The 23991-nt window shown below is 40.9% G+C and overlaps 2 protein-coding genes across 2 annotated transcripts in view; both read right to left on the reverse strand.

The window, feature by feature from the left end:
• The window catches only part of GCC2 (GRIP and coiled-coil domain containing 2), a 29669-nt gene extending 27151 nt beyond the window's left edge, over positions 1–2518 (reverse strand). Inside the window, exon 1 of the mRNA XM_059836092.1 lies at positions 2417–2518. Within this exon, the coding sequence (XP_059692075.1) occupies positions 2417–2518 (102 nt within the window). The remainder of the gene's footprint in view (positions 1–2416) is intronic.
• Positions 2519–11006: 8488 nt separating this feature from the next.
• SULT1C4 (sulfotransferase family 1C member 4) lies at positions 11007–22556 on the reverse strand. The gene is made up of 8 exons (XM_059816541.1): positions 22530–22556; positions 16608–16785; positions 14831–14968; positions 13452–13549; positions 12992–13118; positions 11674–11768; positions 11280–11460; positions 11007–11119 (listed from the first exon to the last, which is right to left on the reverse strand). Exons 2-8 carry the CDS (start codon positions 16777–16779, stop codon positions 11007–11009), a joined length of 924 nt encoding a protein of 307 aa, XP_059672524.1. The 5' UTR covers positions 16780–16785; positions 22530–22556.
• Positions 22557–23991: the final 1435 nt, after the last annotated feature.

The raw sequence follows: 23991 nt of genomic DNA on the forward strand, positions 1-23991 counted from the left end.
CTGACAAACATATTTGAAAAGACTGCAAATTCTGGGCTCTCTATTCCTGATATCCATACATAATGCCTTCTACTGTAAACTTCCACAGATCTAATCTAGGACACTCAATTACTTTGCAGTGGTTTGTATGAGATATGCTTACCTATAGTTGGAAACGTGAAGAAACATACATAACTAAGATGGGGAAAAAGAAAATGGAACAGACACTTCCAATATCTTAAGGGTAGCATTTCTAAGCTTTGACCTTTACCCTGCTTTTTCCTTCATACTATTGTGTGTGTACCTGCGCGTGTGTGTAAGTGAAGGGGTGTATATATAAATTTTTGTATTTTTCTGCATCTACCTCTTTGTGTGTGTATATGTATACACACATACCTTCACTTTTATTTTGCTACTCTCTTTATTCTGACAAAAACACCCTTATAACAGAAACAAAGGAAAAACCAAACTGGGCCTAAGCACTACTAGAATGGAGAATCACTGACTAACAATTTAGAGTGAACAGTTGATACAGATAACAAGAAAGGCCACCATTAGAAATGTGAGTTCAAGTACAGACCAAGGACAAAGGCAGTTACAGCTATCTCCCTCTGTATCACATGGGCTAGAGGGTTTTTTTTGAGATGGCAACAGCAAACTTATTAGAAAATAATGTGCCCATTAAACAAAAAAACAGCATTAAAAAAAAGGCTAGAAGTTTAGGTTTCAGATTTTCTTGGTATGCAAACTTTGTCAACATTTACATTCTTAATATTTCAGCACTGCAATTAGCAAAACACTGTCACTACAAGCAGTATGCTTACACAGTATAATTAAGTACAACAAATTGTATGTACTGTTTAGAAAATGACAGCACATGTCTCTCCATACTACAGTAAGGTCAGATGAATCTACACATTACTTTTACTCTCCTTTAGGCTAATATGTACAGAGGCAGAACCACGTATCATGTAAGATGATGCATTCAGTTTTGCTGTTCTGGTAACAGAAACCACAAGCAGCTCGTGTAGAAGGCTTCACCCGTTTGCATTAGAAGAACAACAAGGAAGATGGTTACTAAAAAATCCTAAACTTTTCATTGATTAGGTGCATCCGAGCTGCGAGCCAGCAGCCAGTACACTTCTAAGCACAACACTGAATCCTGCAAGGACTGTCAAGTTTCTATTTGATCATTCTGAAAACAGGGTATACTTTCACACTTTACTGACACATCTATATAGATGTGGGGTTTTTTTAATTTAAAGCCTACTTTATCTACATTAAGATGTTTCCAAGCCACGGTTTAGCATGTTCTGTGTATTTTAATTGCCATCTACCCCTTACTTTTGCAATAGCTAAACATACTCTTAGCTTAACCAATGTATAAATGCAATATATCAACCTTTGAAGTGAACTGTGGCAGTAATGAACATTATGAACAGTGATTTTCTGAGCAGCGTGCAACTTTTAGACATCACCAACTCTAATCATACCAAGTCACATCAAAACGCATTTTGGGTTATGATTGCTTTAGCAAACAGAGGCAGAGTGAGAATATGCGCAGCTCAGAAACTACCAGGAGAGTTAATTTCATGTGTGAATTTTAAACTCTTCAACAGTGCTTTTGGATTTGCCTTGATGGTTATGAAAGCTACACTAGATACATATACTTCAGTGATTTTATTTGCTTGTGTTGGTAGGTGGTTCATAGTTGACGTACTGTTAACACATCAGGTCATCTCAGTAGAAAAGGAAAGCTTGTTCACTGGAGGGTACTTTTAAAGAGTAACCACTCAACACGTTCACTGTACGTCGCCCTTGAGTCAGCACCGGCTGACCTCCCCCAGCCCGTGCAAACAGGATGACATCCCCACCTTCTAGCAGGAGGCGCTGCGCAACCCCTGAAGCCCGCACCGGCGCTCACACTGCCGCAGGGCGGGACCAGAGCACCCATTCCCACTCCCGCCCCCGGCCCAGCCTAGGCGGGAGCGCGGCGGGCCGCGCATCGCACCCCCTCACGGCTGCCGCCCAACGGGGCTGCACCGCCTCCGGGGACAGGCGGGGAGGAAGCGAAGGGGCGCGCAGCGGCCTGCGGGCTACCCCGCCCGCCACGCTGGCCTGGGACAGCAGCCGGCGGCGAGCCCTGAGGCGAGCGGCGCCGCCCGACCGGCGCGACCGCCCCCGTTGCGGACAGCCGCCCGCCAACGGCCGCTTGTGGCGCGCGGAGGGGGCTACGCTCAAGGGGCGAGGGGGCGCGCGACCCGCGGCGGGGGTGGGGGAGGGAGGAGGAGGGGGCTGGCGCGCACCTTCCCCTGCCCCGCCCCCGCCCCTGCCCCGCGTGCTGCACCCCAAGGTCACGCGCCCCGCCCCGCCCACAGCAACGGACCCCCCCGCCGACGGCTGCCCTCTTCCCCAGCCGCGCTGGCCGCCCCGTTACCTCCATGGCGCAGCCGGCCGGCTGCAGGGGCGGGGAGATCGCGGCGCCGCAGCCGCTGTCAGTGCCGCTACATCCTCCCCGACCCACTTCCGCCTCCGTCATCCCCGCACGCCGGTAACGTAGCACCGCCCCTCCCCCGAGCCGGGCTGGCTGTACGTCCGTCACCTGAGCCCCGCCCCTTGGCACGCGGCGCCGACGGTTGAACGCCTCACTGGCGCGGGGCGGGGCGGGGCGGTGCAGCAAGGGCGGGCTGTGGTACAGCCCTGCCGAGCGAAGGTCGCGTGACAGCGGTTCTGCTGTGGCCAGGCTGCTTCGGCGCCCAAACGGTCCTAAATGGTGGCTTAAGGCAGGGGGTGCAGGCAGCGCTGCCAGCTGCACGCTCTCCGCCTAATAAAAACGGCACAGGGGAAGGGCTGCGGCTGCAACACGACTGCACCCCGCTATTTCTTGCTCCTGAAGGGCTCCTGAGGGGCAGGCGCTGCTGCGAGGGCACCTTACGGTGCGGGGAGCGTGTTAGTAGGCAAGTCTGTCTCTCGCTGTCACCGTAAGGAGAGCATGAGGTGAACAGCTTTGTGCTCAGACAGGTACTTAAGGATTTAGGGTCCTGTTTTTAATACTTCGGTGGAAGCACATGGTGATTAAGTTATAGTTGAATACTTTTGTTAGAACAATAAATGCGAAATGTCTAAGCAGGCTGAAAAGCACAGTTCCAAAAGTCTTTTCTGTAATGGTAAGAAAGCTTAGACAGAGGGCCATTTGGCCAGAGGTCAGGATGTCCCAGCTTACATAAAAATACGTAAGGATAGCTTATTGTCTTAGTTCGGTATTGTAGAACAAATAAATGGCTAGGTGTGAAGGCATATCTTAATGGCCAAGCTAAGTCACGCAAATCTAAAAAACCTGAAGAATTTGCTCTCAGAAAACAGATTGCTCTAGAAATGATGCAAGTCTTGGAGATGCAGTAGAAAGTTGTGTCCAAAGAAGAGCAATGAAGCTGGTGAAGGATCTAGACCACAAGCATTATGAGGAGCGTCTGAGGGAACTGGGGTTGTTCATTCTGGAGAAGAGGAGACCTTATCGCTCTCTACAACTACCTGAAAGGAGGTTGTAGTGAGGTGGGTGTCGTCTCTTTTCCCAGGTAACATGTGACAGGACGAGAGGAAATGGCCTCGAGTTGCGCCAGGGGAGGTTTAGGCTGGATATTAGGAAAAATTTCTTCACCAAAAGGGTTGTCAAGCATTGGAACAGGCTGCCAAAGGGAAGTGGCAGGGTCACCGTCCCTGGAGGTATTTAAAAGACATGTAGATATGGTACTTAGGGACACGGTTTAGTGGTGGACTTGGCAGTGTTAGGTTAACGGTTGGACTTGATGATCTTAAAGGTCTTTTCCAACCTAAACGATTCTATGATTCTATGATCAAACATCAGATATGAAGGACTGTACCAGAGCAAATAGCAGAAGCCAGGTATTAGGGTTTGTATTTCTGTTTTTTTTAATTAAGAGACATTTTTATGGCCATTTGGATGGGTGTTTGAGGGCAGCAATAGCTACTTTAAAGTGCACACATTTTTAATTGTAATCATGCATGCACTTTGAAAATGCTTGAATTATTTTTGACATTTTGTGATAAGTAATTGATTTTTAATGAGAAGTTGCCTGGGAGAAACAATTTACGCATATTATTCTATTTACAGTTCACTGGATAAATATTGACTATCACTGAATTAATTATGGTGTCATGAGAGAATATATATTATTTTAATAAAAAAAGACAGTCACGCTATTCAAAATGCTGCTTTTGGAAGAATAATTTGCATTTTTCCAAGTCTGCTTATTGTCATTCTTTTAAAATTCAAATGACAAATAGTGACAAAAGGCAGAAAGGTTCTACACATATACCTCATAAATTATTTCCTTGTCTTTTTTTTTTCTCCAATGCATTCACTGTACATTATATATTTATTGTATATTGTAATATATGCAGGTACACAACTGCAGCGGGAGCATATGGTTCCATGCTCTCACAGAGGTTGCTGGCAAGGGACAGGTCTCCCTAACCAAACCACCAGAACCTGTTTTTCCATTACTTCTATTATTATACTTTTTAGAAGCCCCACAGGGCACTAAACAGATTAAAGCTTTCTTTCCCCATCCATTTTGGGAGATTCTGAACTGGGTACCTAGGCCTGCGCTGCCGTGGTCTAACATGGGAATTTCACACAACTTCAGGAAGAGCCTTTCTAGGTAGAGTCCTTCCAAAACCATCCTGTGGCAAAAGCTCTTGACCCTAAACTATGCCATACTGCACTGCTTTGTCCTTCCAGGTCAGTCTCCAATTGAAGTTGGACGTCTGGAGAGAACACTGTAGGAAAGCTTACCTTCTTTTCCAGAAAACCCCAGAGAAAACAATGTTTCATGTAAATTTGTTCTTTCCCCCTATCTCCAGAAAATATGTATTGTGATCCAATTCTTGGGTCATGTCATGACTTAACCTATGAGGAAACATTTTGGAGATTGTCCAAGGCAGACACACAAAGGGTTTTCAGATGTGTTTGTACTAAAGACAGTGAACTATTGGCTCACTCATCAGAGGCTTTCCGCAACAAACTGATTCTGGCTAGAGAGCACTCAGCCCCTGATACAGCTCCCTGCTCCTGTGAGCTATGTATTTGACAGAGACAGGCCAATTCTCATCACCCGCCCCCCTCCATTTTGTGCAACAGAATTAGGTATATTTTACAAGTGAGATGGTCTTGACAGTCTTTCATTCTGGTCCTGAATTGCAACAATAATTGCAAAACATCCTGGTTAGGGAATGGTAGAAGAATTGAACGAGTTTCTAGGATAACTAGAAGAAAAAAGATTGAGGATTTTGAGTGTTGATTGTTTCAGTGTGTTACAATAAAGTACAAGTTGCTCCATGTTCCATAGGAAAAAATGTCGATTCCTGCAGTAGTCTTACATGATTTTCTTAAACAGTTTATGAATTGTACATCCTACCTATCCAGAAGGAGCCAGTAAAATGATATGTATTGCATACAGTTAATTTGGGACAAGAGAAGTGAGAAAAACAAGAGTAATTTTTATGCTCCATATATTCTATAATTTTATTATCTTTGTAAAAGATAATTAGTTCATCTTTTTAAATAGCATTGTTTATGTAAAAGAAGATTGCCAAAACACTTATGAGATGTGTTAGGACAGAGCATAACAAACTTTAAATCCCGCTTTCATTGAGACGCCAAGTCCCACGGGGCTGTGATTAGCCCTTACATCAAGGCAGGGTACAAATGCTTGTTCACTATCATTGAAATTATTAGACCTGCAGGAATTTTCTGAAGAGCACAGAATGAGAAAATTACTCTAATTTTGCAGCTGAGGAATGTGTTTCCAGCATACAAGAGCTGATGCTTTAAATACTTGCCACTGTGGAATCTGCCTTTCCAACAGGTTCTGAAGATCACAAACTCTTTTGCTTGTGAATCATGCTGGGCCAGTCAGCATTCTTGCTTTGAGCTACTTTTACGGCTTTTCTACATGCCAAATTAGTATAAAGGAAGGCAGGGTATGAATTTACAGCATGTTAACTATTCTTTGGAAACTTAAAGTATTCTCCCTGCCCTGTGCAAATGAACTGTAAATTCTTTGGCTGACTATGGCCGTTCTGTTGGGTTGGGTTCAGGTTCAGTAGGTTCTCACTGGAGTGGAATGGTAGAGACTACAGGTACAGTGAAAAAATTAAGAAAGTGTAAAAGGGGAGGCTAATCTGAATGTTTATATGAGTAAATAAGATGTAAGGGCAGTACTGTCCTTTGTATTTATCTCAATACTACTTTGTGTGTGAATGATTTGGTTAGGTATTAAGAAATTGTATATGTAGTTCTTAATTCTGGTCTTAAATTGCAATAGGAAACTGAAAGGGAAGAAGTTTGGTGTTCTATTACTCATCTGCAAGGCCCACCAAGCCTGTTGAAAGATTAGTGTGGAATTGAAACATGAAAACTAACATTTTGTTTGAGCACTTAGGGTTGGGTCTGGCTATAAAAGGCTGTTCCATTGTTAACAGAACATGAAAGCCCTTTTAACTGCACACAGAGATAGTAGCAAATATAGATCAGTGAGGGTTATTGGTACAATGACAATTTACTGTGAATCAAGAGGCCCAATTTTAATAATTAAAAAAAAAATTAGTTAACCTCCATTTTTAGGTGTCTAACCTAAGACTCTACCGATACCTATATCGCCTGTACCAGAGCAGGACCCACTGTGGCTTGCTTTTGATATAATCCCTTCGTTTCCATGGTCATGGTAGATGGCCATAATTCAACTGTGAGCCTTCACACAGTCCTAAAGGCAGTCTGAGCTCACACTGCTGACAAATACCAACTGCCCTTGCAGCAGGCTATGCTGAAGCCCTTCTGCAAAATAATCCATGAGTAATTTGCCTCTTCAACATTAACCATGGGATGCTGCTGCGTGACAGCATTCCTAGTCCACCTACGCAGTGCCTAAGTCAGTGCTTGGTCTGGAGGGTGGGCAGAACCTTCTTATCCAGCCTAAGCCCATGGCTTTAGGTCTGGCAGCACTGTTTGGTTGCATCCTATGAGTACGAAGGGCTTAACTTTCTCTCTCAATGTGCCTCTAGGCTCACCTACAGTCTACACTGAGACAGGGCTTGCATTACTCATCAAGGATGTGAGGGAAATGGAGGCTTCAGTCCAGGCTTAAAATATAATGTTAATGCACCTCTGGAAAATTCCAGAATTAATAATTAACCTTGTTGTAAAGATAAGGCTCTTTGTGAATATGTTGACACAAATCATTACAAAAAACATATAACGTATATGTTATAGGGTAGGATATCCATATCCTATATGGATAGGACAAATTAAATAAAAACTACTTCCTGTCCGCGGTCTGTTTCCTAACTGGAGAAACAGTGACTTTCAATCCAAGCATGAAGCAGATCATCTGCAGTAAAATTAGTGGAAAGGAAAGCAGTGTCCCTCTGTCTTTGAATGCTAGCTAAGAAGATAGAACAGCTCCCTTCTCTGTCTCTTTCTTTAATTTTTTGAAGCTTGGTGCCTCTATTCTGTTTCGTAAATGGTTGCATTCCATGTGAAAGTAAAATGGCTCCCTAGTTGCAATCGACAGTCAAGCTAAAGGACAATCATGACTATCCTAGAATTAATACAGCAGTTCCTGTTAAAGAGTCTGTATTGAAGCAGGAAGTCATTCCTGTGGGAGGATTTGTTTTGGTAGTTTTAATGCAGAGCTACAAAACAGAACCTTGTGAATGGTTAACATGTGTTAATCAACACTGATTTTCAAACATTTGTTAGGGGTGAGTAACAAAGTTTCTTCATTATCAAAACTTTGCAGGTACACTTTCTTATAAAAGAAGACAAGCAGCATTGAAGAAGCTGCTGTGGGATTGCATTAGCTAAGCTGACACAAGTCCTTTTTAAACTGACATAGAAGGAGTTGCACCTGTGTAAGACAGTTGGTAAAATCATGCATCTAGGTAACTGGATGAAAATAAAGCATCAGTGTATATTCAGGGCATTATAATAGACCTTTGTACGGAGCTCTATCACCATCAAAAACAGACTCACTTTTTTGCACCAGAAGCTTGGCGATAGTTTAAATTGATTTGAAATAATTTAGCTGAACGTGTACAATCTCCTGCAGGTGCTCGTTGATTTACAGTATCTTATGTAAAAATAAATCAAACCTCTTACCAACTTATGTTGGTATTAGTAAACAATCTATGTATACAAACACATCATTTAAAGCTCTTCTGTACCTAACAACTGACAAACCTAGATTCTGTTTGATTCTGTGATAAGTAAGTAAGGTAAAGGCGCTCTAGATGTAGGCACCCTCCAGTCATCTACCCAGAGCATATGCACATTTCTATTGACATGCTCTCAAAATACACACCAAAGCCTGGTAGTCTCCAGGCCCATTGTGGGGATGCATATAGCCTATTAACCCCTTTCCCAAACTTTCCTGGTAATTACAGATCAAATAATTTTCACTGTTAACAATTCACTGTTCCCTGTAGTTTGGTATAATTAACAACATTTTGCAAATTATGACTGAATCTACAGGTTGATCTCTCTTAGCTGTGGTGGCTTGAGAGGGCATAAAAAGCAGAAACATCCCACTTTTCTATCCCCCTGCCAGCTGTGTTTTGTCATAAAGGTTAACATTTCTGTCTTTGAGTATATATAAGGATAATGTCAATAGGATAAGAAAAGCTAGTTTTTATGTAACCACACATACAGTGTTTGTTTCCCCCCTTTTTTTTCTAGGATTGCACTCTGACCTGTGTTACTTTTTATCTGTTTTTCAGAGCAGCTGAATTGCAGCTGGGTGAAGAGTTACCTAAGAAAGTGAGAGCAAAGGTGACTTTCCCAATGTGATACAAGCCCCTTACTACATGGTGCCTCTATCCTTGCAGTGTCTACGCAGCTCCCTTTCAGACCGGGCTTCGGCCACCATCAGCATTTTGCACTTCTGATAGATTCAGAGATTTCAAAGGAGGAACAAATAGGTCATCTGTGCAACTTTTTGTACAGCACTACTCATAAAATGTCACCAAGCTACTGAGTTGAGCATGTTTTCCATTTACTGATGGCCCTTACAACACTGAATGAGGATTAGATTGACAAACTGAGCTGACTCATGTGCTTTCATGGAGCAACTCAAGCGTGTAGAAATAGGTCAGAGAGCAGGCAACACCTTTTCCTCATACTGGCAAACAGATAGCAAATCAAGTTAATCATAAACAAAAAACAAACAAGTAGCAGAAAGCTCCCCAGGCTGATATTTAGCCTTGCTGTGATGAACAGCAGCACCTCTGCCAGATGATTTTTTTTTCAGGTAGTCAATTTACTGAGACATCCTTTATTTATGGGCAAGAATCTCTGTTGACCTAAAGCCCTTCAGTTGCCAATGTGTGCAGTAATGTAGCAAATGCGTGTTTCTGGTTTCAGTGTTTCCTGCATTTTTGAGGAAAACTGGGTGGGCCAGGAACTGACAATGTAACTTCTACGTTTAACAGGAAGCTTTTTGTTTGTTTTTAAACTTGATGCAAGATACTGCTGCCCTTCAGAGAACTGCATTCATTTTAGATACTTGGATTAAATCAGTAGCCGCAAATATTTTCTGCGTTACACTAGACTAAATGAGACTAAGACAGTATTTTCCTCCACCTGCTGTCGTCTATGTTGTTTTCCCTCTGACATTCGGAGTGCAAACCCAGTTAAGCAGGAGCTCTTTGGGGCCTTTTTTGTGTGCCAAGCTCAATGGTGGCACTTTAAAACCAAAAGTGGATTGGTAACAGTTGTCTGTAATTAAATGGGCACGAATCACTATAATTAATTTCCCACAAGCTCAAAGCAAGACTATAGTGCTGGTACTAATGCTAAAGCAGAACTGGTCTTTATCTGATAGTATCAAACAGGCCCTATTGCAACCAAGAGCCCTCATTGGGATATTTGTATATTTGGTTAACCAGGGAAGAGTGAAGAAAAGGAGGAGGTAATAACGTGATGCGTCTGATGAACACTTCTACAATGGTGGAGAAGAGGGAGATGGTATATGCAGAATCACAGAATCACTAAGGTTGGAAAAGACCTGTAAGATCATCAAGTCCAACCATTACAAAAAAAAAAAAAAAAAACAACACACCCAAAAAAACCCCACCAAAAAAACCCACCCACCCACCCACGAAAACCACCACACAAAAAAACCCCCACCCACACCACACAGCACCATGCCCATCAAGCCATGTCCCACAATGCCACATCCACACACTCCTTGAATACCTCCAGCACTGGTTCACACCAACTTTCAGAATTCTCCAAATGTTAACGGAAGATTGTGATCCGTTTCAAAAGGCAATAGTGATAAAAGCTTCTTGTCTTGATGCAGTAGGGAATACTACCTCCACAGCTGGATTGTAGATGAATGCCTCTATGTAGCCTTTTAGCAAGTTTTATCAAAGGCAGTAATGGGTGTTCAGTGTTTTTGGAAATGCTGCTTTCATCTCAATGTCATTTATGATGTCCAGCTTAAAATGAGAGAAAGAGAAAATGATTCTTCTCTGTGCACTTCTATTGCTCTATTTATGCTTGACCACCTTTAAATTTGTTTATTGTTATTTATTGATTATTGTTCCTACAAATATGAATAACACATAATGCCCACACCTGTTGCACTCTTTTAAAACCTTTTTTCCTGTTGGTTCCTAATTTCTGTTAGAGGTTGATTTCAAAATGCCAGGAATATCAACTGCAGTTTTACAAAGACAAAAACTCAAAGCATGTCTGAAATATTTTTGTTAATGCTGAAAGTTACTGTGGGAGGGATAAATGAGAAGTATCCAGTGGGATTATTTTCTTCAGTGAGACCAATCTAAACTTCCACATAATTTGGGCACACTCACGATAATGAAAAACCAGTGGTGTGTGAAAGAGAGATATTGAAATCTTAGGGACATAGGCATTTTGTGAAGGAAAAGCAAAATATATAAAATGGAAAAGGCTGAAGATCATAGACAATAATTCCTATTGCTAATAATCACAGTTCTGTGCGAAAAACAAGAGAGGTATCAGCCATTTTCTTCTTATAATCTTCATCAAATTTCTTATTCTGTGCCACAGTGAAATAATTCTGCCAGTCCCCGACAACCCCTAAGAAACAGCAAAGCAAAAAAAAGAAAAAAGATCAATTTACCAGTATTTCCTGAAGCCCATTAGCCATGACTCACTAGATACTTGTACTTCAAGCCTTATTTCAAAACAGAATGACAACCGGGAAGACAGAGTTGGTGCCAGTAACAAACCTCAGTACCTTTTCTCATGAATGGGGAGAGGGAGTGATCCATTATTCCCTGAAACTCTCTAGTGTAGTTTGTCATGGGATTTTCCTTCATTATCTCAAATGAGGTGTAATGGAGTATCTTGTTTAGAACCTCCTGAGTCACGTCCTTCTCCAAGAACTTCAAAATCTTCTGAATTTCTTGCTTTGGATTCTGCAGAGAAAATAAAATGGGATAAGACACAGAGTCAGGAAAAGCAAAGAAATCAAACATAGTTTTAAAGTTGCAATTGTCAGGGTGAAAAGATCAGGTTATTGGAAGATTTACTGCTACAGCTGGCATTATAATAGAAAAGGGTTGATCATAGGTAGTATTTACTGGACTTCCAGATTTCAGAGCTCTATAAACATATGTTCAGCCTTTTACCTCCTTCATATCTTCATAGAAGAGATAGAGAATGCGGTGCTTATCTTTTGCCTTCCACCATCCTTTTACGTGGTCATACCAGGAACCCCAGAGCACTGAAAAAGGAGTAACAGCAGCAGCAGCTATAAATGCCCAAACTGTCTTTAGGTATCTGTGACACTCATGTTTCCCTCATAACCAGTGTCTGGGCGTTTCACAGCTGGTTTTGAATCACTGTGGCCGTGACTGCTGTGCTCTGTGCTCATCACAGCACTCATGCTATTAATCCCTCAGAGCAGGATTCATGTGTAACTTTAGAGGGCAACAAATGCAGATGCTTACCCCGAATGAAAAATCCAGGCTGCCTTTACAGTCAATGGAGAGAAACACACATTTCCAGAGGGATTCATCTGATCAGCTGGACAAGACCGGTCTTAAGTGGCCCGGATTTGAGCAGGGGGTTGGACCAGATGGACACCAAAGGTCCCTTCCAACTTGCATTATTCTGTGCTTCTAACTAGTTTAAATATTTGGTATACTATCAGAAGTGCCTGTTTCTCTCCAGCAAGTATCAAGGTGACTAGCTTGGACAGAGGTACCTATGTTCTAGATGTTGGCACTGGGACTGATGGCTGCCAAGCCGAGCTGATCAAACACAAGACACAAGTTCTTCTTTAGACATGAGACTCTCATGCTGGTCCACAGTGGTGTTTCTAGGCCTACATGGTGGCAAAAATATTAAGAATCTATGGAAGCTTTACTGACCAAAACTGCAAACTGCCATCCACCTGAGCAGGTTTTTTTTTCCTGGACATGAGCACGTCTTTTAAAAAGGGAAGAATCAGCTTTTGGGGTTGCCTGTCTTTAGCTAGATAACTGGCTTTGTTCAAATGCCTGATTTTTATCCAGATGAATTTAGGTAAAAAGACTTCCATAACTCAAATTCACACCACACATTTCTACACAAAATTAAACCTTGGTTTCTTGTATATCAGGCTAGAATAAAACCAATTAAACCACTGTTCCTTCCCAGCTGGCTTTCAGGCCAGAGAGAAGAGATTAAGCCTGAAAAATGTCACATATGTTTCTGAATGATAATAGAATAAGAGTAGCATTTTTTTTTTTTTTTTCAAAATGGGAATATAAAGATAGAATTCATCCTTCAGGTACTAGTAAAAACCCATGAATGAAAATAAATTACTACTGAAACACTTTCAGTAGATATCCTTCCATAGAGTGTCAGCACTGGATTTCAAACCATAGCTGAAATAAATAAATCAATGCCATACATTTTTTTAAATGAACAAAATCTCTTATACAACAGATTGCAGTTCATCACCTTTTCCGGTCATGAATTTCTCCATGAACTCCTCCCAGGTTCCTGGCTCAGGCATTCCTTTATTCATTCTGTGGAAATGGTAGTACGACACCAGGTTGTCTTTTGCATTTCTTGCCACATAGATTATCTTTATTGACATGAAAAGAGAGAGAGAGAGAAAAAAATCAACTTACACATGCTTATATAGATATAAGATTGAGCATCCTCTGGAGTTTTCTCCTGGAGCCTGATGACAGAGGCTTAAGAGATTTTGCTTTGAAGGCGCCATTTTCTGAAATCCAACTCAGCTAACTTACTTAGTCATGACTTCTTTAGTTTCACACAGGCTTTGCACGTTAAAGGGAAAATATCCGTGGAGACCTTTAGGTTTCACAAATATCCTGGAAACCATATTGAGTCCTGGTTTATGTCACTTTCTTTGCAAGTGAAGTAGAATTGAGTCCTACCTCTTCAGCCTTACCTTACAGTTTTGTTCCCAGAAGGAGGGAGGCACCAGCTGCACAGGGAGATGAGTTTTTATTGTTCGTGGAGAAGGCATAGCTTCAGCTAACTCCAGGCCTGTGGGATGTTTCATTATGAGATGTGACTTGTTTTCTACATCGCACTAGCACTTCTTTGCTATTCTCATATATGGGATTTTGACTGTGACTTTTCAGCAGTTCACCTTGCAATGATCATTTATCTCCAAAGCAATTACACAGCAGTGTAACATATACAACATTGCATAAGCACCTTCAGTGTTTCTAGAGAAATTTTTACCCATGTATTCAAGGAGGAAAGGGGGAACACTGATTCATATCTTCTTCTTGCTTTCTTGGGACCGTGTCTAACGCCTACATTCCAAGGCATAATGATAAATACTAATTTGTATTTACCCAACCAATGTTTTTCCTTCACAATATTTAGTGATCTCCTTTCACTTTGCAGGTAAGAAATTTTTGTTTCTTTCTAGGATATGAGACTAATAGACTGGCTGACTAGACTTTCTGGATAGCGTGTAAAGAGAAACTAGGAGAATGATGGACAGTGGATTTTGAGTAGCTTTGGATATATGGGAATACTTGGGAATATCCGGTGATATGTGAAGATGTGTTATCCCCTCCCCCCCTTCTTTTTAAACATACATCATGACCTCTATAATTTTTTTCCCTATCATCCTCTATAATTTTTTGTCTCTCTCTGTGTCAACACAGTTTAGCTTAGAAGAGAAAAAGTAGAACTTCTGCTGCACAGTTAGTCAAGCTTTTTAGCTTCACATGTGAAGAGAGTCTGGCTTAAAGATTTGTGTGGAATGGGACCCCTTGCCTGGGGAAGACTCTTGTAGGAAACTGTCTTTGCAAAACAGTCAGGCCTGCTGGTTGCCTGAATGCCCCACAGCTTGTTTAGATGACTAGACCCTAGAATTTAACAGCAGTTACTCAAAACAGTAGCAAAACCACTGAAAATATTATCCACCTTTTGGGAATACATCCACAACATCGGTTTCTCTTCCATACAGACCCTAATGAGAGAATGGGATTCAATTGTCCCCACATTGCCATTTTACGTATATCTGCTGCTGGTTTAGATACTGTGGAGTATGACACACAGCTTTCAGATGCCACTCCAGAACAGCATGGTCTTCAGTAGCACCTGGGTCACATCTGCCAGCCTTGCATTGGCTTGAGTATCACTATATGTTTATGTTAAAGCAACTGAACTGATCCCTAATACCCAACATGGTGCATAGTTCAGTGACAAAGCAAGTGGGACCTTTCCAAGGAAACCTGTGGCATCAGCACTGGGTGCTTGTTTTGTTTCATTTTGTCTAAAATACAAACCCGTTTGTATAATATTCACCTGAGTAACTCGCAGCTGAAGACTCTTGGAAAACCCACTCAAGGAAAGGATGGCGTCTGTAAGTAGTGGCGCGTCTACACTTGTCAACATCTCCATTTTGTTGAATCATATCCACTATCTCCTGTGTCCATGTGGTACCTGAAAATGTCAGTGTTTAGGTGTTTCCCTCAGGGATAGCCAAGAGTCTCTTCTGCTAGGGAACTAAAAGCCGGAAGGATGGACTCTATATTGAAGGAGGAAGGAACAGCACAGAAGATAATGGACAAGGTGGAAAGAGAGGATAATGGAGGAAAAATGCAAGGGAATTTCAGGGATTCCATTTTAGACAGGCTGCTTCTTGCCAGCAGAAATAGCCTCCACCCCCACGCCAGTAATGAAAAAAGCTTTGGGATAAACTCACTATTATTTGGAGATTGTATTATTTGCAGAGGGGAATGAAATTCCCTCCTCCCAATTTTCATACCTCACAAAAAAAACAGGTATTTCAACATTTGTTTTCATCCTGAATTTGAATGAAAAAATGAAATACCTGAACTTTGAGTGGGTAAGAATTTTATGCAGTTTGAAAATATAAAAAAGTTGCAGCATTTTCAATGTTCCCATTTGAAATGCTTTAATGAAGGCCAGTATAACATTTCATCTGCCTGAGCTACTGCAACATCTTGTAAGAGTTACAGTATGGTGTCTCTCATGTGCCTCTTTTTCCATATAGCCGTGATCAGTGGGTTAACCACATCTGCTCCGAGGTACTGTGGCAGGTCAGCTAAAGAGCAGGCTAAGGGATAACTTCGAAAGCAATGTGGGCAGGAAACTCAGCCCTTCTTAAAATGCTTGAATTGTGCATCTCTGGCGATACAATATAATGTCAAATGGACTCCTAACTTTATTTCTTTTCAGTTCAATGACTGAGAGGTTTTAATCCAGGCTGGATAAAATAATGTGGTTTTGCTTTCAGTATACAGGAAATAAATCAAAAGCTTTCAGGTTTTACAAAAACAATAGGGTTTTTTTTTGCAATAATGTTTTTTTTACTACTGAAAAAAATATGTAAACATTCTTACTAATTCAAGTAATTTTTTTTTATGATCATCAAATGTTCCTGAATCTGTTCCTGAGTCCCCTAAACTGTACATATTTTTATTCATCCAGGATTAATATTGATGCATGTTATTCATTGTTTTCCTGTGTAATAAGTATAAAGGGTCTGATCAAGAGGAGAAATAGTAATAAGCTAAGTAGCCAATCACTGAATAGAATACCAGATAGCTAGTATTAATGGTGGGTATTTTATTTTATTTGCTGAAATTATTAAGTGAATTTGGTTATTTCCTTAAAATAATTAACCCATTTCCAGAAACCAGTGCTGGTTTACACACCAAGTCATTCCCCAAATATATAATACAACCCATAGTTGTTCAGTCAGTTTCTATTATTTCTTAATAACGATGACTTTTTACTAGGCTTTGTTAAATCATTACCTATTGGTGGCAAACTTCTATTGTTGCCAATGATATATATGTATATAATCTAAATCAAAGGAAACATTTAAGTATAGGTAATTAGACTTTGACAATTTGAACTTCAATAATAGTAGATGGTTGTTACTTCTGCCAAAAAAGCCAGAAGTTACTAGTCGCAGCTGACAGAGCTTCATGTCTTTAAAATATGTCTGGTTTGGGATTAAACAAGTATCAGTCACAACAGAAAAACATAATTTTCAATTCCAACAATAAGCACTATCCCAAACTTTTCTATTCTGTTTCCTGCCCACACCAACCTGCTTTTGCATAGGTTGCGATGAGCAGATCGTCAGGTCTGGCTTTGAACTTCCACACTTGGTCCCACGTGCTGCATATTGTTTTTGTGAGGGGAATACCTTCCACTTCATGTATCTCAGCTCGGGCCACTGTCTGTTTCAGATTCAAATCTTCCATTTTATCCAGGGCCATCGAGCACTGCATGGAGAAAGGAAGGCTTGGAATTAACATGGTTGCGCTGAAAAAAAACTAGATTTACTCATCCATTCTTGACATCTCTTTTATTGACTGAATTCCATGTCCTCTGATTTCTTTGGCTATGATTTGGCCTATCTGGATCCATATATAGGCTCCTTAAAGCTGGATCTAATTTTCAGAAATGCATAGTGTATTGCTGTTGGTGGTTCTCAGCATCTCTAAAAATCACTGTTTACTCACATACAAAAAGAGAAAATAAGCCATTATTCCCATCTTTAAACATTTTACCAAACATATTTATATATAATTCTGACTGTTAAGTATGTGGCCTTTGAAAGGCAAGAAAAAGTAATCAATCGGAGTTGTGATTTGAAAGAAGACAGAGCATAACAGCTCCCACTGAAGTCAACATACAGGACCCAACCCTTCCTTCTTAAAGAAAATAAACAGAAACACCTGCTAACACCCTTTGGGCCTCATACTCACAAAAATATTTGCAGAGATTTTCTGTGTTTTGTTCCTGGAGCTTTTTACTCTTAGAATTCTTTGCTGTATATTGAAGTTTGTTGCAGATAAATAACCCGAACTAGATAGATCATTAACTAAAGGTTGTTAGACTTTAATTGTTTAAATTGATCTAGTTGAGTCTACTGCCCATTGTAGTTTTACAGTAATGAGTTACTGATTTCTGGATTTCTCTGAAGAAGGCCTCCTCTTAGCCATAACCTTCAGAGCTCCAGAATCTGGTCAGAGGGAAGTGCTGCTTAAAGGGAGGCCACAGAAATCATCTCAATTAGAAATATCAGCCAGAAAAGACAAAAGACATTTCAATCCCAATAGCAAACATTGCCAAAATATTTCCTTTCATTCCCTTGTTTGCTCACACCCGATTTCACACAGATTCAGTTGAATTGAGCAAGAGGTTGGGTTGGTGACTAGGCAGTGACCCAAGAAACAAAAAAAAAAAAGAAGGAAACAGAAGCTTGCCAGAGAATTTTTCCTGCTTGAATGTCTTCAGTCCTTGGCCGCATTGATGATTGTGCACCCACTTAGCTCTTCAGGCAGAAGTAGAATGAAAGCTTGGGTGGAGTTTCTATTCCTCTGATGAGTGTGAGGAGAGCAAAGGAGGAGGTACAGCAACAGCCAATATCTGAACAGTTTTTCTGGCTTGGTTTATGAATTTCTTTTTAGTCCTGTGAAGGAAAAATACTTCGAATCCTCATCTAGTGGAAGGTGTCCCTGCCCATGGTAGGGAGATTGGAACTAGGTGACCTTTAAGGTCCCTTCCAACCCAAACCATTCTGTGATCTATTCTATGTTCTATCATCTAAAGTATGATTCTTTACTGGCAACAACATTAAATCTCGATCAGTAGCTCCAGCAAGATTTTTTTAACTTGTCTCTGTCATTGTCAGCAGTCTTGGAATAATTAATTGTCTTACTAATATTTAATCTAAATTGCAAAGTAGTTTATTATTTGTTACTGCCTAAGATCAATGGGACTGAATGAATTAAAAGTAACTTGGTTCCATTTTCACCACGTACTGCACCATGCTCATTTAATAGATGTCTAAGGGTCTCTTTCATTGCTGGGGCCAGCCATTTATGTTTTATAGCACTTTCTAGGCAGGTTCACTTCTTAACTAGCCTGGCATTACAGGGTTAGGGATCACTGTGTGTGAGGTGATGTTTCTTTATAAGATTTAAGTCCCCATCTATCCTTAAATCTGTATGAAATACTGGGAGAGATAATGACATGCCCTGAACTAGCCACAAACAACAGCATTGTGCTAAAAGTATGCCAATGATACTTTAATATCTGGTTCCCAGCTGTTGCAGTTGTGCTGAAATGTTTGGTTGCATCAGAAAAAGCGGTTCTTGGGCAAAAGGTAGGCCACCTCAGCTGCACTCAAGCAAGTTTGAATGGATTGTGTTCATAAAGGAAAGTTATTTTGAAAAGCATTGCTATCAGGCATCGCTTCTGTCTTCTGCTGAAGGCATGCAAACATTGTGACTACTCAAGGTCCTTTTTGGTCATTCTTTGGATGGTCTGGCAACGTTTGTATCTAAAATGGCTTTTCAATTTTTTAAAGACATTTCATACATACTAATCAAATGAGGATGTGGCCATCCTTGCAGTAATGGTACCCTCATGTGGAGGGCTAGTCAGCATGGCCAGCGGAGTCTAGAGGGTGATTCAGCTGACCAAACATGAGCTGATGCGCTCTGCAGAGTCCATGAACTCAACTCCATTGAGTGTAGGAGGAGTGTAGATATCTAGGTCGCAAAGACTTACATATTTTAAGGCACGAGTGGGAAGTGAGGATGTTCTGCCCTGGAGCTGGGGAGTGAGGTGACAGTGAGCTGGTGCAGGGCTCTTTTGGATGTCAGTAAGAAAGGCCTGACAACAAATGACTTAATAACTGCTTTAATAAGACAGAATAAGAAGAGGAATATAGATAGCGAGTAAATATTTTGTCCTTTCAGATGCTGGGAACCTTGTGTTTGTGCAGCATCATATGGAGCCCGGGTGGATTTTCCCCAGGGCATGCTGAGCAGGTCCTGTCCATGGAGAGAAGCTCCCCCTTTTTAATCATTCAAGCTATATAGTTATCTTACAAGAAAACAACTCTGTTCATGAAGGATGTTCACAGGAGAACTTCTTGTTGCCCTTTTAGACAAAGGCACGGCCAGGCAGGAGACACAATAACCCATACCAAGTGGGAGCTACCTGCTGGCTCTTGTTACAGGCTGAGTTTATCCTGTGGCCAAGGGATCTGTGCAGCACAGCACAGGCTGCACCTACTCAGGTTAACTGTGATGTGGATCTCTGACTCCTCGATGTACAGTGGTCTCCCAGTCAGGATCACCACCTTCCATCCTTTGGTCCACACACAGGCGATGACTTTCCTCACACAACTCACAACATAGAGGTAGTGGGTCCCTGTTGAGGGGCTGTGGGAGTCACTGAATTGGTTCACCATTCCCTGTATGATTTCAGGAAAAGTTTCCAAAGAATCAGGAAACATACCAACAAACCAGAGGACTGCTTGATTGGCTTTAAGCCAACCAGTTGATCTTTTTCTGGCTCTGACACCAGGTTTTTCTTCTGAAGGCTGGCAACACCAGAACTAACAAATAACACAGAACAAGCAGAGAATATATGGTTAAGGTATAATATTTCTTCTTCTGTTTGTGGGTTTTTTTTTAATGTGACCGTGACTTTCAAGTTCTGTCATGGGAGGATTTGGCATTTTCCTCTCTGTGTTAAGCCTGTGCTGATTCTGTTTGTCTTTCTCACACCTGCACCTGGCAGTTCATTTGCTGGTTTGAAATAGTATTCACCCCCCTTTCAGTTATGCAACCATCCTGATAATGCAGTAATCCCCAAAGCATATCAGCTGGTGTATCTCAACAAAGAAAAACCCAAGAGCTGCTTATTTAATGACTCTCTTTTACTGCAGCTGTGAATCTGAGGAGCCTGTGAACAGTGTACTCTGCCAGATAAGCTGGAGTTAGGTCAAAACCCACTGCCTGCAGCTTTAAAACTGCTTTTGAAGTAGGCAATGGGTGATGGATTTCTCCTGTTGTGAAATAGGGAGGTGAGAGATGAACTGGTCAGCCCAGGGACTGGGTTTCTGGGCTGGGATCAGGGTTTACTGGGCCACTCTAAAAAAAGAGCAGGCACTCTCTGCAAAGAGCTTCCTCCAGGTTTCTATTGACATTTTCCTGAGGGCAAACTGCTGGCAGGTGGGTGTTTCCTCATGTAAAACACACAGGGTTTATTTTATTTTTATTTTTAAAATTGGATTTTATTTTTTTAGTTTTTTATTATCTTTTATTTTTTATTTTATTTTATATTTTATTTTAGCTTGGCTGAAAACACTTAGGTCTTACAGGCCATTCAATAGAAATAATAATGGGAAGAGACTGCTGGGTGCTCACAGAATGGAGACAAGTGGCTGTGAATCAGGAATATGTTTATCTGTCCTTGGAAGTACCCTTGCTGTATAGCACTGTGAGTTGGGATAGTTAGTGTTAGGTTTTGTAGTTGCTGGGCTTTGTGAAATCTGCATCTGATCAGCATAGGAAATACAAAGGGAGAGTAGAGGTACCTTTATCTTACTTTTGTCCTCATCTCACATCCTTAAATCTACACACGGTAAGCCAACAATTTTTCATTTAGCACGGTGTGATAATTGTCTACAAGTCTCTCATTTCATTCCAGGTAAAATTCTCTTTTCAGCACACAGCAGTTTATAACAGCAACAGAGAGGTTCAGGAATATTATTGCACAATGCAACCAAGTTGCTGGGGTGGCTGCTCAGAGTGCTGGCTGCTGGCCGGGACTGGACTGGACTGCCTCCTCTTCTGGTCCATGTCAGGATACAGCTTTGCTTTGGCACAGTGTCACCGGAGTTGTTTCAGGGATAATGGCACAGTTGCCCTATTTACTTGCATACTTTTATTCAGTGGCACAGATTTATTACCGTTTCTTCTAATTTTTCCTCAGTGGGAGCTGAAAACAGAAGTGTATGTCCTGGGGACCCTTGCGTATTTGGTGGATTCAGGACCCCATTAATACATGCTGCTGATATGCTTCATGGCTATCTGTGCCCTCACAATGCTGTTCTTGACATTAATATGACTACTTGTATGAACAGAGATATTCAAACGTTACTCACTAGAACATCTGAAGGGAGTTAAGCAAAGACAAACAGCACTATAGTGAAGTCAAAACTAGAAGAAAGCAGATAAATAAAGATACAGTTTTCTTCCGTTAGTCCTCCAGACTCTGGAGTCCGGTCTATGTTGGTTTTTTGCTGTTCTTCAAGTGAGATCTCCTTTAAAATCTCTTCTTTCATTCCTATTAAATATATCAGTTCCAGGTTTTCTAGCTTGAAAAAAAATGTGAAGGGATTATCTAAGAAATAAAATATGTTTCAAATTACTCTCTGAAGATTTTATTTTTTTTAAATCATCAGTAGAACATTTCTTATTGAAGATAATTCTGCTATGAGATCTCTGGCAAAAGGTTCTGTTTTATTAACTAATGGAAAGCCCTAACATTTCTATATTAGCTTTTTTTTACTCTCCCTGCAGTGAGTGTTTCAGGGATCGTTTGTGCATAGAGAAATAACACTTGAAAGAATGCGGGTAACTCAAAAACTCACTGAATGTATTAGGTCAAATTTCAAAAACATTTGACAGAAATATGTCTCGGACAAGAATTCTGTCTCAGGCTAGTGGACATAATACTCTAACAATTTAAAGGCAGAGAAGGCTGCTTTTGTTCTAATTTCATGTTGGACTTGAATATTTTTGCATTCAAAATTTAATCAAGAATCACAGTAGGACTTTCAAATCATGTTAGATAAAGTGTGTTTTCTTTTGTTATTTGCACAGGATCAGACTTGAAGTGGGATGAAGGCTACAAATCCTACATCAGTATCAAGCACTATAATATGGTTTTTAGTCTGATTTTCATCAGATATTGCCTATATTTAGCTGTCTATATGATCTAGGGTACTATGTCTTATAAATTAAAATCTATATTAAAATCTATAGCTGATATATTTGAGTTAAAGAATTTTTTTCCTTGTTATGCTTAGTGTTTGTATTACCTTTCTCTAAAACTCCAGTCTCCCTCTGCTGGACCAAACACAGTCTTTATTCGAAAAGATGTTAAACTCTTTTAAATTTAACATTACATTTGAAAGCTACTGAAATCCTTAGATACTAACCTGTATTCCTCATTCAGAAGAATGCATGCTCTGGAGAAACGAAAAAGCACTCTGGACAGGCCAAGGTTTTATTTTCAGGCTTCTTGAATTTTAAAGCTGGTTGTCTGCATTTGTCTCTTGGTGACTGAATTAAACTGACCTGACCATCAGTTGGTGAGCAGCCTTAGGCAATGAAAGCCTTTGGTATTGTGGGACGCATTTAGAGTTAATCACAAATATGTCCTGTCATAGACTCCTGGCTGTCACAGCCCATACGTTGTCAACAACAGTCCTGCAGGTATCTGTAAAATACGAACAGTGCTACCAATCTTGTGATGGTTATTTAATGAATGTCTGGGTTGCAGCCAGATACAGTTGAGATAATCGTCACAGATATATTTATGTAATAGCAAAATAAATACTAAGGGAAATGTTAAGTGTAAACATGGAATTAAAAGTCCTAAGGCTTTAATTCAGCAACACATTTAAGCACAATACCTAAGTGCAGTCCCTATCAGTAAAGTGCTTATGTTCCATTACCATCACACTCCAGAAATTTCTTTGCTTCAAGTATCCTCTCTCCAGCAGAGTTTCCTGCTAGAGGAAGTGTTGGAGCCCACAGTTTGTATAACTCTGACCAGCTCTGCATGTGTTGGCGTCACAGTGATATTAATATACAGTCTTGTTATTGTGCGCATGCATAGTCAGGTGATAAAGTTTAATTGGACTCCTGCAGCTTTTTCCAAATACTTTTCCCAAGAAAATGTGCATATGAAATGCTGCAGTGTCACCCTGTCAGTGGCACTACATGCTTTTGGCATTGTTTCTGGAAATTACTCTGTAGAAATAAAAGGTCAGGTATTCACTACACAGAATAATATGTTCCCACTTGTAAATGAGATTTGGTTTAGAGCCACAGGGGGAAACCAGAAACTTGTAAGCAGTAACAGAGCTTGATGCCCTTTATATATATGAAATGATGGAATTTACTTACAAACATTACTTAGCATGTTAATACATGATTCACAGTTGGCTGCAGACTCTGCTTTGCTAGCAAGCTCAGTGTGGACAATGTTAAGGCAGGCAGCGTTGCTTGTTGTAGACGGGATAGAAGCTGTTCACGTTCTCAGGTTTAAACTTAAACATGGATGTAGCAAAAGTCTATATTAGAGAACTTGGGAGCACTGCTTAGTTTTAGGTGCCTGACACAGCTGCGTCCTTGTTTCTTCCCAAAGGAAGCTCCAGAATTTGTGCCAGATGCTATGGGGGGCTGGTGTGCCAAGACCCCAGTTCGTGCTGTGATGAGCAACCAGAGGTGAAGACAGATGCGGCCTAAGAGCAAATGTAACCAAAGAGCCTGTGGATCACAGGTGAAGGGTATGTGTCCAAGCTTCCAGGCAGCAGGCACGCATGGCTTGATGAGCAAGTGCTAACTGAACACTTACGGTCTTTTTCTTCAGAGCAGTGCTGAGTGGAAAAGTAA

This window comes from Gavia stellata, chromosome 1, assembly GCF_030936135.1.
Source record: "Gavia stellata isolate bGavSte3 chromosome 1, bGavSte3.hap2, whole genome shotgun sequence".
Classification (NCBI taxonomy): Eukaryota; Metazoa; Chordata; class Aves; order Gaviiformes; family Gaviidae; genus Gavia; species Gavia stellata.

Excerpts from the sequence above, each read along its gene's own strand:
- SULT1C4 (XM_059816541.1), bottom strand. The coding sequence starts at position 16,779 with ATGGCCCTGGATAAAATGGAAGATTTGAATCTGAAACAGACAGTGGCC. Across the intron at positions 14,969-16,607 it reads CGCAACCTATGCAAAAGCAG|GTACCACATGGACACAGGAG; the intron begins GTTGGTGTGGGC and ends TGACATTTTCAG. Across the intron at positions 13,119-13,451 it reads TCTGGGAACAAAACTGTAAG|ATAATCTATGTGGCAAGAAA; the intron begins GTAAGGCTGAAG and ends ATGTCAATAAAG.